General features: G+C 45.1%; 1 protein-coding gene across 2 annotated transcripts in view; it reads right to left on the bottom strand.

Moving 5' to 3' along the window:
- LOC126455624 (uncharacterized) overlaps window positions 1–19,325 on the bottom strand; it is a 184,401-nt gene that overhangs the window by 77,270 nt on the left and 87,806 nt on the right. For both annotated transcript variants that reach the window (XR_007585343.1, XM_050091388.1), the window contains exon 3: window positions 2,682–2,840. Coding sequence is in view for 1 of the 2 variants with exons in the window: in XM_050091388.1 (XP_049947345.1) it covers window positions 2,682–2,840 (159 nt within the window). In the remaining variant the exon portion in view is untranslated. The remainder of the gene's footprint in view (window positions 1–2,681; window positions 2,841–19,325) is intronic.

The raw sequence follows: 19,325 nt of genomic DNA, 5'->3' as shown, positions 1-19,325 counted from the left end.
TGAGGCATAAAAAGGTCAAGCAATTGTAAGAGAATGAAGTAATGTATCAGCTTGTAAGTAGATGATCATATAAAGAAACAAATACATGAGCAGATAGTTGTTCGAATAAATTATGTGACATATGATGAACGGAGAGGCCAAGGAGCCTGTTGTAATATTTTTATGTAGTTATTGCAGCAAATATGGAGGGTTGATGTAGTTTGAAGATGTATATTTATTTGCAGTTGAAGTTGCTGTTAAGTTGAGGGAGTTATGTGTAATGAAGTGTATTGAGTATGAGATGTTTGAAGTATTAAAGTATATGGAGGATTGATGTAGGTTGAAGATAGATATACATTTATTTGCAGTTGAAGTTGCTGTTAAATTGTGGGAGTTATGTGTAACGAAGTGTATTGAGTATGAGATATTTGAAGTATTGAAGTATGTCATTTAGCACATGAGCAATATCTGTTTGCAAGTTGTTTGTAGGTATACATGTTGATCTGAGGTATGCTGATAAAACAGAAAGTGTAACTCATGAGTAATGAGTAATTCATGTATCCAATTAGCTATCAGAGTCTATTATGGTTATACTTAGGTCAAGCTTTAGGAGCAGAATTCTGGCATGTAGGCTTTGCGTATGTTCATGGCGGACATATTGAACAGCACTTCTTGCCAGATGGCATCAATGTTTTCACTGCAGAGCTGGCAGCCATGTCTTGTGCTCTTGGCCGTCCGCGGTGGCCGAGCGGTTCTAGGCGCTCCAGTCCGGAACCGCGTGACTGCTACGGTCGCCGGTTCGAATCCTGCCTCGGGCATGGATGTGTGTGGTGTCGTTAGGTTAGTTAAGTGTAAGTAGTTCTAAGTTCTAGGGGACTGATGACCTCAGATGTTAAGTCCCATAGTGCTCAGAGCCATTTTTTCGTGCTATTGAGCACATGCACTCGTGCCCTGGCGAGTCATTTCTCCTGTGTACTGACTCATTGAGCAGCCTACAAGCTATCGACCAGTGCTACCGTCGCCATCCTCTTGTAGCACCCATCCAGGAGTCCATCTATGCTCTGGAACAGTCCCAACATTCAGTGGTGTTTGTGTGGATCCCATTGGCACGTCGGAATCCCAGGTGATGAACTTGCCGACAGGCTGGCCCAACAGGTGACGCGGAAACAGCTTCTGGAGATGGGCATCTCCGAAGCTGACCTGCGTTCTGTCTTACACCACAGGGTTTTCTGGCTTTGGGAGACGGAATGGCATAACAGTACGCACAACAAACTGCATATCATTAAGGAGACTACCACTATGTGGAAGTCTTCCATGCGATCCTCTAGCAGGGAATCAGTTGTTCTCTACCGGCTCTGCATTGGCCATACGTGGCTAATGCATGGTTACCTACTCCGTCGTGAGCACCCACTTCTGTGTCGCTGTGGCTCCCAAATGACAGTCGTCCACCTCTTGCTGGACTGCCCACTTTTAGCTGCTCTTCGGCGGACTTTTATCTTTCCCAGCACCCTAACTTCGGTGTTGGGCGACAGTGCTTCAACAGCAGCTACAGTTTTTCGTTTTATTTGTGAGGGTGGGTTTTATAATTTGATCTGAGTTTTCGCGATTGTCCTTTGTCGCTCTGTGTTCTTCACCCTAGTGCTTTTAGGGTGGACGTTTTAATGTGTTGCAGAGTGGCGAGCTTCTCCTTTTTATGCTCGTAGTCAGCCAGCCACAGTCATCTGCTTTCTTGTGTTACTCTTCTCTAATTGTTTCTTGGGTCTCTCTGTTGTTTCCTTGTCCTCTTTCGTTCCTTTTGGTGTTCGTTGAATTTCCTTCGTTCTTGTGGTTTTTCCTTTCTTTCCGTTTTATGTTATATGTCTTACCTGTTTTATTCTCACACTTGCGGCGTTGTTTTAATAGTAACAAGGGACAGATGACCTCGTAGTTTGGTCCTTTCCTCCCTCTTTTATACCAACCAACCAACCACACTAGTTCCACCCCATGCCTAACGGTCTGTGGTACCATAAGCTACAACTCTCGTTCACTTTTGATGTTTCTGTAGGGGACGCTGACCAACGCTCAGTACATGCAAAATGTTTTAGAGCCGTTTTTTTGCCATTATTGCAACAGGAAGGTGATGTGTTGTTGCATTATGATAATGCTCGCCTACACGCTGGCCGTGAAACTCAACGTGCTCTTAAAGACTTTCAGAAACTTCTCCGGCCAGCACGATCCCTAGACATGTCTCCAATCGAATACATGTTGTATATGTTAAAGCGAGAAGTGACTCATGCGATTCTTTAACCAACAGAATTACGTGAACAGGTCGAGCAGGTGTGGCATGACGTAACCCACGACAGTATTCGGCATATGTACGCCGGACTGGAATGCAGAGTCAGTGCCTGCATTGCCGCCGTCGAGGCTACACTACGTACTAATATGGATGTTTCAGTATGGGTCCATAGAAGTATATGTTTCATCCCTTTGCAGTGTGTATCATATTTCCTTTATCCTTGCTCTTCACTTAGCAATCAAGTTTCTTCCTTCTCCCTCCTCTCACTCCTTAACCACTCCCGTCACCCACGCACACACACATACATGGACACATGCACGCACACACATACACACACACACACACACACACACACACACACACACACACACACACACACACGCGCGCGCGCACGCATATTTAAAGTGAGTGCGTTCCAGATACGTACGGCTGGTGCTGGAGGGCCCGTGACACCAAAGGAGCCGTAAAAAGCTTCGAAGACGTTAGGAAAGTTGAGCTTCATGTACGTGAACATATCTTTCTCCGTTAGGTTGTACATGCGGCCCCAGCCACCAGTGCTGCCCCATCGGTCGACTAACAGGCTGCTCTGAAACACAGAAACCGAGTTCAGAAAGGCTATTCTTTCGTACGGGAAACAAGTATTGTTAAGATATGCGATGAGAATTACGAAAAGTAGTTTCTGGCTTAAAAAGAACCTCAAGTGGTTCAACAACTTTGCAGACATCGAAATATGTAATAACACGTATTCCAGTAGCAATATAAAGAAGCGCTTCACAAATTTGCAACATTAGAAAGGATATGTGTGACTAAACTGAACTTTATATAACACGTCGGCTATATTACAGTAAAACAAAATTATACGATTCCAGAACTGCACATAAAATCTGATATCCAGAATTCAGTATGGTATATACTCCACCTGCTGCAGCTGGAAACTCTTAAACGCCGTGTGCCAAGCAGACTGGCTGCGCGGTTTGAGGCGTCATGTAACCAACTGCGCGGCCCCTCCTGCCGAAGGTTCAAGTCCTCCCTCGGGCATGGGTTGTTCTCAGCACAAGTTAGTTTAAGCACTGTGTAAGTCTAGGGACCGATGACCTAAGCAGTTTGGTCCCGTAGGAATTCACACATTTGAACATTTTAAACGCCGTGGCGCAGAGTCAAAGAGGATCTGGATACTTTCCTGCAAGATATCCCTCCATGTAGTTCTTACGCCATTTACAAAGCATCAACAATAGTTGCTGCAGAACTGTGACGAACAAGTTGCCTTCCATTCAGATATGCTCTGCGAGTGACATAGCAGTAGGACTTGAAGACATGGAAGCAGATGTAGCCGTCCATTTCTCTGCTGGGCAGTTGTTCGCAGTAGTGGTAATACCTCCGTCTCCAGAATCTACTGAAGTAGCCAGAGCCGTGAGACTGCTCTCAGTTCTTAGAGGTCGAAGTAACATGTTGCGTTCGGTGCGACTGCAAACCATGACAAATGAAGCTGTCTACACTCGACAAAGCAATCACCACTGTCACCACGTTAATACCTAATTCACTGTTCACTTTGTTGTGGTCTTCAGTACGAAGGCTTGAACGATTCAGCTCTCAACTCTAATCTGTCATGCAGAACTACTGCAACCTACGTGCAATTAATATTCAAACCTTAACTTCTCTCTACAAATTTTACTCTCACCCCAATTTTCCTCCATTACCAAACTGACGATGCCTTGATGCATCAGGACGTTTTCTATCAACTGATATTTTATTTTAGTCAAGTTGTGCCATAAATTTCTTTTTCTCTCAATTACATTGTTATCTCCTCATTGGTTATGAAATCTAAACGTATAATATTTATGTGCGGTGTCTGTTCTTTCGGACATGCCAGAAAGAAGAGACACCACTAGAAATCCGCATCTGTGATACATATTACGTAAATGGGAGGTGGAGGAGGGAGAAAGGAAAGGACAAGAACTACTGAGATCAGCTGTATAGGGACTTTTACGGTGAATCAGCGACATCATGTGAAAATGTATGCCGGACCGGGACCTTCTGCTTACTAAGCAGTTACGCTAGCCGCTGCACCACCCGGACACAGTGTTTATCGCAAATGCGCGGACTGTCCCAGCTCACTCCCTGGTCGACTCACATTCCCACTTAGCGCCACCTATCGACAGTCCCCCTTTATGTCCTCCACGCTCGCTAATTTTAGATTCCCACTGGAGGTCGAACGTAAAAATCCATCCGTAATGAAGACGGTGGATTGGTGGCCTCCTCCACCTTCAGTCTACATATGTTTCACAGCTGCGGATTCCGCGTGGTGTTTGGAAATGTCCAAAACAACAGACACCACGCATTCATATCACTGAGTCGCCTCGATGGGCAATAAATCCACAATCTTCAATGTGGATGCACATTTACGTTCGACCTCCAGTGGGAATCTAAATAAGATATCATGGGAGACATGGACAGACAGGTGGCGCTGAGTGGGAAGATAGTCCGCACATTTATGGTAAAAACTGTCCCCGGGTGGTGCAGTGGTCAATGCAACTAGGCCTACTTAGCAAGCAGGAAATCGTGGGCTCGGGACAGCCTGCCACACCTTTCACTTGTCGCGGCTGACTGCATGAAATCCTGATGCAACTGACGTCAATTTTTCTTTACTTTTTCTTTCTTTCTGTTCCCTCCACTTTCAGTTTTCTTAATAAACGTGTAATCTTAGGCATTTAAGAAGCTTCTATTCTCTTCTTGTCTGAACGGTTCATCGTCCACATTTCACTTCCGTACAAGGCTAGAAGCCAGATAGTTACTTTGAGAAAAGACTTGCTAACACGTAAATTTATATTCGATGTTAAAAAATTTCTCATTTCCAGAAATACTTTTCTTGCTATTGCGAGCCTGGACTTTATATTCTGTCTAGTTTAGCCATCATCAAATATTTTACTATCCCAAGACCAAAACTCATCTACTACTATAGTGTCTAACCTAATTCCCTCAGCATCTCCTGGTTGAATTCGACTTCATTCCATTACCGTTGGCCTGCCGCTGTGGCCGAGCGGTTCTAGGCGCTTCAGTCTGGAACCGCGCGACCGCTACGGTCGCAGGTTCGAATCCTGCCTCGGGCATAGATGTGTGTGATGTCCTTAGGTTAGTTAGGTTTAAGTAGTTCTAAGTTCTAGGGGACTGATGACCTCAGATGTTAAGTCGCATAGTGCTCAGAGCCATTTGAACCATTACCGTTAATTTGGTTTTGTTGGTGATCATTTCATAACGTTTCCTCGAGATTCATTCCGAATATCTGCTCTTCAAAATCCTTAGCCTCTTCTACAGAGTGGGAATGTCATCAACATATCGAAAACTTTAACGCCCTTTCCAAATTCATCCTTCGTTTCCTTTACAGCTTGCTCAGTGACCATGCTGAATAAAATCTTGGATAGGCTACAACCTAGGTTATCTAACATGTGTATGGCCCTAACAGTAGGGTCTAGATGTGGAACTCTCCCGAAAACGTCATATTTTGTCCCTCAGTACGAGAGCAATTGCGTACAGCTGTCCATTGCAACAGGCGTTGGACACTGTGGATCGACGAAACGGCATATGTGTGAACTAAACGACTTCCAGTTAATGGGGTAGACATGCCAAATCAAATGGTTCCTCACCGCTTGCAGTGCCCAGCAACGTGGATGAAGCTATACAGGGTGATCACAAATAGTTCGAAAAGAGGGTGTTGCGGAATAGGTCGTGCTGAGAAATATCATATTCGATATGTTGGACCGTTTCGGAGTTAATTAGCATTATCATTCTCTTGTTCGGTTTCAGGAAATAAAACTGAGAACACCTTTGGCGACACCGTCTCGGCGGGCCACTTGAATTCGCGCGCGGAACAGCCTGACTGGCAAACTTCAATGCTAATTAACTCGGAAAAAGAGCCAACGTACCGACTTTTTTTCTTAAGAACTATTTCTCTGCACAACATATCCTGCAACGTCCTTACAGGCTTTTCAGACTGTTCCTGACGAAACTGTACATTCTAGTACGTCCATGCGAAGAAGAAGGCTGTCGCCACGAGATGAGGTCGCATTGTACAGGGAAATTATAATCAATCATTACTTGAGATGACCCCCAAGACAGACGGGTGATCGTAGGACAACGAAATTTTGTGGGAACATTTGTAAGGAGATGCAGAAGAGAAATAACGAACAAACAACTGAGGGAGTAACATCTGATCATTGCGTACCATGTTTACATTCCAGGTTACAAACGTTGCTCAATGAGACGACCATCTAAATCCACGACTGCCCGGAACGGCGCTAGAGGTTGCTCTACTGCTGCCCGAAACAACGGTGGGCGCAGCTCGTACGCTGCTTGCAGATCGAAGTTGCATGCATCATTCTCAAGCGTGGCAACAGTAACTTCTTCAACAGGTTGTGGCGCAGTTGGCTGCCAGCCTTTCCCAGGAACGATTCCCAAATCGCCTGTTAATTCGAACTTCCGAATTATGTTCTTCAACTCATATTCCGAAAGAGGACTTCTCCTGTTCCTTTAATGGGTCCATACTCGCGAAGAGCAAACATCACTGTTGGTGTTGTTTTAATAAAACAGTTTTACGACTGAAGCCCTCCTCGTCGTTTCCAGAACCGTGTTGACTGTCTGCAGCTGTGAAGCGCACTGGTGATTGTGTTTCAACCCTGCGACACCGTACCAGTACCGGCGCCTAAGGCAAGTCGTAACATCAGCACTACTAACGACGAAAATCTTGCAGCACACGGTCCTATAAAGTTGGGTGCCCATACCATAAATAGTTTTCCTATACACCGGCTCAGGTAGTGAAAGTTTAATTAAAAACATCCTGTACACTGCAGCGCTCTCTCATGCCCTATACGAGCTGGAACGTCATGGTTGTGGGAGTCATATTTCCTAGAGACAGAGCATATTCTCCTGTTCGATCTCATACACTATGAAGCTTTGCTCCTTACGTCGAAGACGTATAATGGCAAGTTATTTGACGTTCTAACTTCGTTAGCCGGCTCTTCACTGGATGAGTTTGTAGTAAATCTGACCTATTCGACCACACGACAGAGCACGCTGGTCGTTTTATGTCAAAGTTTCAGTGCTAATCACTTACTGGTGGTACGTTGCTTCCCCTTCTTCGAGTATGAAGTCGTTTCAGCCTTTCTGTACAGCTATTACAATTTTTCGCATTTCCGTTAGTGCATGAACTGTATAGTGAGATGTTCCCTATGTGAATACACCATAAGAAATAGAAAGATTATGATTAACGGATATACCACACTTTCGAATCAAGATTTCCAAGCTGGTAAATGATAAGAATCATTGTTTCCTCAGAGGTTTTGGAACTTTGCCCCTTCCCCCCACTCTCTTTTCGAAGAGTGTCTTTTGTGCTATTTTTTTTTAACAATACATGATTGTAGAGCTCTGGCTGTTCGGCATACAGAATGTTGATAGTGTACAGCAGCTATCAGACACAATTTCATTTTGGTTTAGTTAATCGAAAACAGCGCCGTCACCAGTTTCGAATGTATATATTCAACGTCAGATGGCTTATATGCTTTTATCAAAATACATGAATGTTGGCTTGCAAGTGAGCTGCCATATAAGGACCCCTGGATCATTTATTTTATCGTCTATCTAGAAAGAATAACACATTGTTCTTATGTTTCCACATACCGTCACAGTGGCTTTCATTACTATTATATTATGCAGAAGCAGCACGTTTTTTGACTCATATCAGATAAAAACAAATACAGAGAATTCTTTAGTCAGTTTGTGAAACGTTCTTCCTCAATTCATTGTCGCCATCGGCCTTAGGAAATGAAGCCGTTATGAGAATCCGCATCAGTGTGAAATACCGTACATTGGCCAGACGCATCACAAAGTGAAACACCGATGATATCATCTGGGCCAACAAGATAAATTTCCAGTAGCAGAGCACTGCCTTTGCACAAGACATACCGTGCTCTTCTACTACAAGACCAAAATGGCATCCCTACGTCCGGCAAAAAAAGAAAGAGCCTGCTTGCATTACTAAGGAACTACTTGTCGTTGCAGTGCTTTACTGCTTTATGGCTTTAAATTGTGTCCTTATTCTGCAACAAGTTTAACCAGTAATCGATGAGTTACTTGTCAGTGTGTGACTAATTTAACTACATGTGTGTTCTCTTTCTACAGCAGAAAATAAGAACGTCGGATCGTATGACATTTCCTGACCACACTTGTCAACTACTTTCGATCACACATTTAATAGCGGAGAGTCGTATACAGGGTGTTACAAAAAGGTACGGCCAAACTTTCAGGAAACATTCCTCACACACAAATAAAGAAAAGATGTTATGTGGACATGTGTCCGGAAACGCTTAATTTCCATGTTAGAGCTCATTTTAGTTTCGTCAGTATGTACTGTACTTCCTCGATTCACCGCCAGTTGGCCCAATTGAAGGAAGGTAATGTTGACTTCGGTGCTTGTGTTCACATGCGACTCATTGCTCTACAGTACTAGCATGAAGCACATCAGTACGTAGCATCAACAGGTTAGTGTTCATCACGAACGTGGTTTTGCAGTCAGTGCAATGTTTACAAATGCGGAGTTGGCAGATGCCCATTTGATGTATGGATTAGCACGGGGCAATAGCCGTAGCGCGGTACGTTTGTATCGAGACAGATTTCCAGAACGAAGGTGTCCTGACTGGAAGACGTTCGAAGCAATTGATCGGCGTCTTAGGGAGCACGGAACATTCCAGCCTATGACTCGCGACTGGGGAAGACCTAGAACGACGAGGACCCCTGCAATGGACGCGGCAATTCTTCGTGCACTTGACGATAACCCTAGTGTCAGCGTCAGAGAAGTTGCTACTGTACAAGGTAACGTTGACCAAGCCACTGTATGGAGAGTGCTACGGGAGAACCAGTTGTTTCCGCACCATGTACAGCGTGTGCAGGCACTATCAGCAGCTGATTGGCCTCCACTGGTACACTTCTGCGAATGGTTCATCCAACAATGTGTCAATCCTCATTTCAGTGCAAATGTTCTCTTTTCGGATGAGGCTTCATTCCAACGTGATCAAATTGTAAATTTTCACAATCAACATGTGTGGGCTGACGAGAATCCGCACGCAGTTGCGCAATCACGTCGTCAACACAGATTTTCTGTGAACGTTTGGGCAGGCATTGTTGGTGATGTCTTGATTGGCCCCCATGTTCTTCCACCTACGCTCAGTGGAGCACGTTTTCATGATTTCATACGGGATACTCTACCTGTGCTGCTAGAACATGTGCCTTTACAAGTACGACACAACATGTGGTTCATGCACGATGGAGCTCTTGCGCATTTCAGTCGAAGTGTTCGTACGATTCTCAACAACAGATTCGGTGACCGATGGATTGGTAGAGGCCGACCAATTCCATGGCCTCCACGCTCTCCTGACCTCAACCCGCTTGACTTTCGTTTATGGGGTCATTTGAAAGCTCTTGTCTACGCAATCCCGGTACCAAATGTAGAGACTCTTCGTGCTCGTATTGTAGACGGCTGTGATACAATACGCCATTCTCCAGGGCTGCATCAGGGATTCCATGCGACGGAGGGTGGATGCATCTATCCTCGTTAACGGAGGACATTTTGAACATTTCCTGTAACAAAGTGTTTGAAGTCACGCTGGTACGTTCTGTTGCTGTGTGTTTCCATTCCATGATTAATGTGATTTCAAGAGAAGTAATAAAATGAGCTCTAACATGGAACGTAAGCGTTTGCGGACATATGTCCACATAACATATTTTCTTTCTTTGTGTGTGAGGAATGTTTCCTGGAAGTTTGACCGTACCTTTTTGTAACAAAAAAAAAAAAAAAATGGCTCTGAGCACTATGGGACTTAACATCTGAGGTCATCAGTCCCCTATAACTTAGAACTACTTAAACCTAACTAACTTAAGGACATCATACACACATCCCTGTCCAACGCAGGATTCGAACCTGCGACCATAGCGGTCGCGCGGTTCCGGACTGAAGCGCCTAGAACCGCTTTTTGTAACACCCTGTATAAAAAACGTGAAACATGCTTCCAATCTTTTGTTGAGTATTGTGCCGTGACTTAGCTGCCCGCTTCACATTTGAAGTCCAACCTGGTGTGTTGTCATCGCGGCTAAGAGCGCGCTAAACTCGAAACTAGTTGATAGGGGAACCGCACGAACTTCCCCTCATTGATTTAGTTCCTATTGCAAAAGGGTGTAGGGTACAACTAGGACATCAACATGTGTAAGTAGAGATAAAACCGAGTTTGAAAATTACAGGCGTGCTTATGCTCTTTGCCGTGTACGGCCACAAGGGTTCACGGAATCCGCAGCCGAACGGACAGATCCGCCTCGCGCGTCGAGCGAGCAGGTTGTCCTTACTTCCGCCTGTCGAACTTGAGTATACTGAGTTTTGTGTGTGCGTCGCCCGATGTCGCATAATTCTAGCCTAACTCCGTTGTTCGTTTGTTCCCTGGAGGCAGCGTTTGCTGCCCACACCAAGATGTCTGTCGAGTTTCCCAAGAGTACTCTTCGTCGGGGTAACGTTCGTTTCAGTTTTGACGAGAGTACGCGTCATGTTCAACAGGGCTCGCTAGAAATTCACGATCGATTGGTTGATACGATTCGAGATACACCTGATCAGGTAGATACTGCTTATTTTTATGCAAGCTGATCGGCTTCTATCGCGGGTTGTTTCTCAGGTGATATTTACACATGGTAATGATTCAAATGGCTCTGAGCACTATGGGACTCAACTGCTGAGGTCATTAGTCCCCTAGAACTTAGAACTAGTTAAACCTAACCAACCTAAGGACATCACAAACATCCATGCCCAAGGCAGGATTCGAACCTGCGACCGTAGCGGTCTTGCGGTTCCAGACTGCAGCGCCTTTAACCGCACGGCCACTTCGGCCGGCCACATGGTAATGGTTCTGTTAGTCCCGTCCTTCCTGTAAATGCTGCGACCGAGTATATCCCGGTTAGAGTTTACAATCTTCCTCCCGAAGTGAACGGTTCATTTCCTCCTTATGGATTCGTTCGGCATATTCGGCGGGAACGATGGCCTACTCAACATCGCTTGCAATGTTACAGTGGTATCTGAACAGTAGAAACATGTGTTCAAAAAAACCTTCCTTTACATCTGAATGTTTGTGGTTATGTGCACAGGGCTAGAAGGAACCTACTTCCTTTGTAATGAAAGTGGCCCTCTCAGAACCAATTGTCTTCGTCGTGTTACGGTTTTAAAATCGTCCTATGAAAAACGTCGTTCTTTGACATTAGCTGAGTTAGTCTCTTCGCAAACTGGTGTCAGTACTTCTGCAGCTGTGGAGGACGTTCGGAGACGTTGCCCCCCACTCCTCGCGACTTTCGACGCGGCGCGGCGCGGCCCCTGCTGCCGTTAGTGCGCCGTCACGGGTAGCAGAATTTAAACGCCGGCCGCCTCACAATGGTGAAGATTTCGAAGTCACCCCTCCCCAATCTCGCCTCACGAGAAGATGGTGGTGGAGGGTGCTTCTTCCAGAGGTGATGCTCTAAACACTGCCGTTAATTGCGATTCTTGTTTCGCCAGGGATGGCGAGGCTAGTTCTGCTGATGTTGAAATGAATGTTGGGTCTACGTCCTTTCCTCCATGGGTAGGGACGTCTGTTCCGATGATTTGACGGAGAAATCGTGTGCTGAGCTGCCTTAACAGTGTTCTAGTCCAATCTCATCCCTTCTTCCGTCTGATACGTTGGAGCAACCGGTTACTGCGGGTTCTCTTCCGGGTAGTCAGATGAAACAGACAGCTTCAGACGCTGCATCGTCTGTCTCTTCTTTATCTCGTGATGAGATTTATCGCTCCTGGTTGTGTTCCTCGCCTTCCGTTCCACGTCAAGAAGTTATGTTGTCACGTAGTGGTGCGAAACAGCGTTTTCAGCCTGAGCGTGCAGCGTCATGTGGAAAAAAGAAAACAAAATATGAAACCTGCATCTTCCGATGGAGAGAACTCAAATCCTGTACTTGCGCTCCGCCGTCTGCCGGTGTTGTGGCGAGCGGGACGTGATGCGTAAGTTCTTTTCTAGTTCCACTTTCGTGCCCTACATTTCTTAACTAATGTTAATAGGGTAACCTCCCCTTATGACGGTTTATTCTCAAGCTAATGTTGTGCGTTTGCAAGAAGTGTTATTTTATGTGTTTTGTCTCCCTCGGTATTCTATGTTTTTTTAATGATGCACCGTAAAGTTGAGTTGACAAGACCGTGCTATATAGGGACGGTATTCCGTTTATGGACTTTGAAATGCTGGACTATAGTCGGGGTGCGGGGTGTCACTTTTAAGATCTCGCCTTAACTTTTCTTTATGTCCCATCTGCTTCCGGTCGTACACATGGGCGCTAGGTCTTTTATAAGGAAGATGCCATTTATTTACTTCATCAAATCGCGAAAAATTTTCATGGTGATATGGATGGATTTCAACTGTGTTATACGTCCTGTGGATCAGACTCCCAGTTATAATTATTGTCATGAACTCAATGATATAGTGGCGTCGTTGAGTCTAGAGGATGCTTGGTCCTAAGATATCCCACATTAGTACTTTTTACGAGTTTTACAGCTACTTCCACTATTTGACTGGGCCGTAACCATTTTTCAGTTTCCCTGTGGAGCCAATTTTTGTCAATTGATACAATGATTGCCAGCTTTACCGACCACTCTGCTGTTTCAATTAGTTTTAACCACGTCCCGCAGCGGGTACATCTTCCTCGCTCTGTTTAGAAGCTGAATATTTTAATCTGCCGGACCGCTCTCTGGCTTACATCATCACTGCCGTGTGGGGACGAGCAAGCCGTTCCCAAGTGCGTTATCCCTCAGATACTGAATCATGGATTGCCAAACCTCGGCTTTTCACTGAACTCTTGCGATTCATTGCTGCTAAAGCGGCGGAAATGAGGACGACTCGGTAATTTTATTACGCTGTCCTTCGTGATCTTTTGATAATGCTCGAGACGCCCCACTTGGAGTTATGGAAGTTCACCACGTGGAGGCAAGACTCCTGTAACTAAAAGACTAAAATTAGATGGTATTCGTTTGCGTTCCCAGCCACGTTAGATTCTCCAGGATGAGCTGGCTTCTCTGTATCGTCTAATGCGGCTTCGAGCGCGATCTCAGGGGACGTGTCTCACTACCATTATTCGTTATGCAGATGGACGTGAGTGATCATGATAGCCTGATACAATGCGTAAACTACTCAGTTCTTATTCCAAAAGAAATGCACACTATTTTTTTTAAATCCATCTTTTATTCCACATGTTTGAAAGTTTTACAGTGTGTACATACATCCTTTAGGAACAATATTTCCATTTCTCCACATAATTTCCATCCCTCACAACTGCCTTACGCCATCTTGGAACCAGCGCCTGTGTACCCGCACGGTAAAAATCTGGACCAACCTGCTGGAGCCACTGTTTGGCAGCGTGCACAAGGGAGTCATCATCTTCAGACTTTGTTCCACGAAGAGAGTCTTTAAGCGTCCCAAAGACATAATAGTTACATTCATCTCCACCATTCTCGTACTGTTCCAAACGTTCGCTGTATACAGTTTTTCTTGTTTCTTCGTGAGCCACTGTCAACATCCTGGGAACCCACCTGGCACAAACCTTTCTTAACGCCGACACTTTCAGTACTCTGCAAACATTTCCTTCCTCTATCCCAACGTAGCGTGACAACTCGTTCACTGTGATGCGTCTGTCAGCAGTCACCAGTTTGTTAACTCTCTGCACATTGTCTGGAGAATGTGCAGTACGAGGCCTGCCGCTGCGAGGACAACCCTCAATATTGCCGTGCCCGCTTTCATCACGTAACCTGCTTGCCCACCGACTAACTGTACTGCGATCGACAGCAGCATCTCCATACACCTTATTCAACCACGGTCTTGTTGTCACAGGACAGGAATTCTACGACAGCACGTTGCTTCTGACGAACGTCAAGTGTAGCAGCCATCTTGAAGACATGCTGTGATGGCGCCACTCACTGGAAGAGGTTGAACTAAGTTTGAAAACAAGCGAGAAGGATGTATCTACACACTGTAATACTTTCACACATGCAGAATGAAAACTGTATTTTTACAAAAATAGTGTGCATTTCTTTTGGAGTGACCCTCGTAAAACTGTAGGGTGGACGGTAAATAGCCTCCTGTCGGTTTTGCTTGCTGACATTGTCACATGTTATCAGAGTAATTACCCTGGACGTTTTCTCTTGACTCTCGATGCTGAATGTCGTGATCTCATCTCGATTGCCTCCACAGTTCCTGTGTTGGAAGCTTTATTTTGATTGATTTTAAACATGCATTTCACCAAGTTAGTCACGATTTTCTGTGGCGAGTGTTGACTGCTCTTGGTTTTAATGGTGCTGCACTCTCCTATTTCTAGTATTCAGTCGTCTATTTACGTGAATCGTCGTCTTACTCCTTATTCCTTACTTATGAGACAGTGCCCTGTTCAGAGAGATGTCAAGATGACTTAGTCCAACTGGAGTGGTTGCTGAGGCCCTCAGCTTAAAAACAGGTTTCTCTGATCACAGTTCATTGTCCCTCGCCAGCAGCCTTTTTTCATCCCACAGTAGCATGACTCTTTGATTCAATATGGAGATAATAGATTGCAGAGAAAGGGGACACTATGTCTATGTATCTATGTACATTTCCTTAACTTCTATATTTGCTCTATCTTTTCCCTTATTCCCCACAAGCCTCAGTACACTGTTGAATGGGATACACATTGTAAGACGTCGTGGTCTCCTGACCTTCATTGCTTACATATTCCGCCCTCATAATCATATTCCGCACATCAAGACGCTTCATTCGAACCCAAACTCGATAAGATAAAGTCAATGTTGTATGAATTCATGTAAACGATATGCAAATAACTAATAAATTGCAGATGCGCACAGAGATTGAAATACTCGAGGCTGGCGTACACACACACACATTCAAGTCATGACGGTCACAGGGACTTTTAGTTCAGGAGATGCAAACCGCACGCTGGGGGGGGGCCGGTCCCTTCAGAGGACGACTCAGCCTATCTATGTCGGCCAGTGACCGCCCATGAGCAGACAGCGCTTGCCTGAGTGAAAGGAAGAATGACCCCGTGTTCGGCTTAAAAGCAAATTCCGCTACATTGTGTGGGAGCAACCAGCCTACTCATTCTTTACAAATATAGCACGCAGTTTCAGAGATTTTCACAGGGAGACAGCAAACGCCAAACGCCGATGCTACAAATCTCTGGATTGGTCGCTTAAACGAAACGTCATTCTCCCGTTTTAGAAGAGCAATGCTGATTGGCAGACAATATTTCTGACGCCTTGAGCTGAAGAAGTAATGGATGAGACCAAAAGATATACCCCTTCATGTCTGGCATGGAGAGGGGCCGTTCCCTTGTCGCTCTTGGAGCGAGAACACGTAACGAGAGCATGTGTGCTCGTACGTGTACTCAAAGAGTGAGGAACAAGTCTCTCCTCAGTACTTCACTGGGAGAGCACCTCTATCGAGAGCAAATCAGAGTGCGACTCTATATTGAGTCCTTGCGATTAAGCATTGTTCACTGTGTTGACAGCCACACTTATTGTGCGGTGTGAACGGACAGAGTTATAGTTAAACGCCTGCGAGCGAATTTTTGAGTGGCATTGCAGTGGACTGGTTATCTGACCGGTGTACCACGCCAATAGTTAGACTAGGGGCGAATAGGAGTCCTTGACTTTATCAAGGCATAGGGAGAGTTTGATTGGCGAAGGTCAATCCAGATAGAACGAGAGTTATCTTATTTGTCAGCAGCGAGCAGCACAGACAGCAGTCATCGCACCTTACGGTATTGTGCGCTACAGCTCTTGCGAGCCCCATATTTCCTCCACAACAGTACACTTCACTGCATTTCACACATGACAGACTCGACCATACCTAGCAACATTCTATCGGATAATTATTCAAGTTGAGTAGGTGCAGCTCTCAGCCATTCTGCCAAGTCAATAACAATCTTAAACTTTGTATAGAAATTTCATTAGTGAATCCTATCCTTAAGAGGTAACTTCACATTCCGAAAAGAACCCAGAAATAACTTGTTCAGTTCATAACTAAAAGTGCCATTGTTATTTCTCGGAATTTTTGCAAAATAAATAATAATTTTCGTTAGTTTCATGTTTTTCTTACACTAACTAGCACAACTCCAGTACCCTAGTATCCCACTAGTGACGTAAGAAATTTTGTGAATTTTTGTGTCACTTCCTTACAGCAGACGACTCCAGAAGATATTTATTGCTGAAAGTTTTTCGGGCATTTCTCTTTAGAACGTTAGGAGCGTCTGTCTGACTTCTGTAGTAGTGTAGGGGTGGAAATCGCATCTTGCAGGAGCCACAGGGTAAAGGGTACATCTCAGATTAATCCGTTGCGCAGAATGACAGAATAGCACCCACACGCTCACAACATATCCTGCTGCAGGAGAAGGAAGCTCCATATATTTTACTCCTGTTTTTCTTCTGGTCGCTATAGCTTCAGCACTCGATGACTCCTGCCATCTGGGGCTCAGCATCCGTCTGCGGAGTACGCACTTGGCGTCCTCAGGACTGCTAAGAGCCGCCGCTCTGGGCATGCTTCAGCGATCACTGTGCGGCGCGGCGGTGAAACGTTGAGTATCAGAGTGAATGGGGATCTTGGCTTGACAGCCCAGATCGTGAGGATGTAATAAACCTCTATAAAAAAAAGCCCTCAATCTCAAGGACAGCTGCGTGCTGATGAGATATATGCCTGTTGAGGTGGAACAGTCGTTAGTGGGCAACCTCTGGGAAACCTACCTCACCTCAATTGTATAAGGCTTATTGGGCATGTGGCGCTCTGTCTGAATGGATCCTTATTTCCCTAGCTGCTCATGGGGCCGAGATGGAACCCTCGAAACCTTCTTCTTCTCCTCCGAGCGGGAAGGTTTTACTGCATGGGAGTACTATCATCCATTCATCCAGAAGAATGAGGGAGCTAGTCCTCCTGATAATCAACTTCTTGTCAGTAACAAGGCTGGCTGCCCCGATAGCTGAGTGGTCAGTGCAACGGAATGCCGTGCAAAGGGGCCCAGGTTCGATTCCCGGCTGTGTCGGAGATTTTCTCTGCTCTGGGACTGGGTGTTGTGTTGTCCTCGTCATTATCATCTCATCCCCATCGACACGCAAGTCGCCGAAATGGCCTCAACTCATAAGACTTGCACCAGGCGACCGGTCTATCCAATGGGAGGCCCTAGCCACAAGACATTTCATTTCAGTAACGGGGCTCAAGGAGCCATGAATCAGAACGTCTTTGTAGTGATCAAGAGGAAGGAGAGAGCATTTGATAAACAGTCCCCTTGTATATCCATAAGGGCTTAGAAGGGCTTGCTGGTAGCCTAAACTCTATTAAGCAGTTGCGAAATGGTTCCTTGCTGGTCAAGACTAACCGGGCAAAGGAGGTGCAAATACTTAAGAAGTCATAAATTTGGGTCAGTATGACATCATTTTTGAGTTACGTAACTCCCTTAACTCCAGCAAAGGTTTGGTAACCTGCTGTGATATCATGGACATAGACGTTGCCAAAATCAAACAAGAATGGTTATCACAGGCGATAATACACTAAAGAGCCAAAGAAACTGGTACATCTGCCTAACATTGTGAAGGGCTGCTGTGAGCATGGAGAAGAGTCGCAAAACGATGTGGCATGGACTCGTGTAATGTCTGAGTTGTGCTGGAGGGAATTTCCACCATAAATCCTGTAGGGCTGTCAATAAATCTGTAAGAGCACGAGGGGGTGGAGGACTCTCCTGAACAGCATGTTGCAAGGCATCCCAGATATGCTCAATAATGTTCATGTCTAGTGGCTCTGGTGGCCAGAGAAAGCGTTTCAACTAAGAAGAGTGTTCCTGGAGTTACTCTGTAGCAGCTCTGGAAGTCTGGGGTGTCGCATTGTCCTGTTGTAGTTGCCCAATGCACAATGCATTTAAATGGATGCAGCTGATCAGACAGGATGCTTACGTACATGTCACCTGGCAGAGTCGTATCTAGACGTATCAGGGGTCCCAATCACTCCAACTGCACACGCCTCACACGATTACAGAGCCTCCACCAGCTTGAACAGTCCCTTGCTGACATGCAAGGTCCATGGATTCATGAGGTTGTCTCCATTTCCGTATACGTTCATCTGCTCAATACAATTTGAAATGAGAGTTGTCCAACGAGGCAGCATGTTTCCTGTCATCAACAGTCCAATGTCGGTGTTGATGGGCCAGGCGAGGTCCAAAGCTTTGCGCTGGTCAGTCATCAAGTGTACTCGAGTGGGCCTTCGGTTCCAAAGGCCCATATCGATGATGTTTCGTTGAATGATTCCCACGCTGACACTTGTTGATCGCCCAGCATTAAAATCTGCATCACATTGAACGATTCTCTACAGTAGTCGCTGGTACCGTTCTTGCAAGATAATTTTCCTGCCGCAGCGATGTCGCAGATTTGATGGTTTACCGGATTCCTGATATTCATTGCTCACGCTCTTCTTCCTCATATTATGTGGCTGCCCCTGCTTCTCTACAACAAGGGTCTCTATTCTATTTTCTCCTCAATAGCCTCGATCTTTTCAGTTAAGTCGGTTACTTTCTTACCGATTTCAGTAACTACGTCAGTTAATGCGTTGTTCATTTTCAGAAGTATCTGGTAATATGTCCCTAGCTCCATGCACATACCTCCAAATTTATGCACGATAGCACGATAGACTGAATTTTCGCATGCATGTACAAGCGAATGTTTTGTTTATGTACACCCATTCTCTCAGGTTCAGAGCTGGACAAGCAAGCGAATTCGTCCATGGTGCAGCGTATACTGATGTTCTCACCTCTCTTACTGGGCTATATATATATATATATATATATATATATATATATATATATATATATATATATATATATATATATATAGATAGATAGATAGATAGATAGATTTCGTGTGTACCTACCATCATTGTATTTTCTTGTTTCATCAATAACGAGAAACACATACAGTGAATGATTACAGTAGTCAGCACATATCTTTAGAAAC

This window comes from Schistocerca serialis, chromosome 2 (assembly GCF_023864345.2).
Source record: "Schistocerca serialis cubense isolate TAMUIC-IGC-003099 chromosome 2, iqSchSeri2.2, whole genome shotgun sequence".
Taxonomy (NCBI): domain Eukaryota; kingdom Metazoa; phylum Arthropoda; class Insecta; order Orthoptera; family Acrididae; genus Schistocerca; species Schistocerca serialis.
This window is presented reverse-complemented; position numbering and strand designations above follow the sequence as displayed.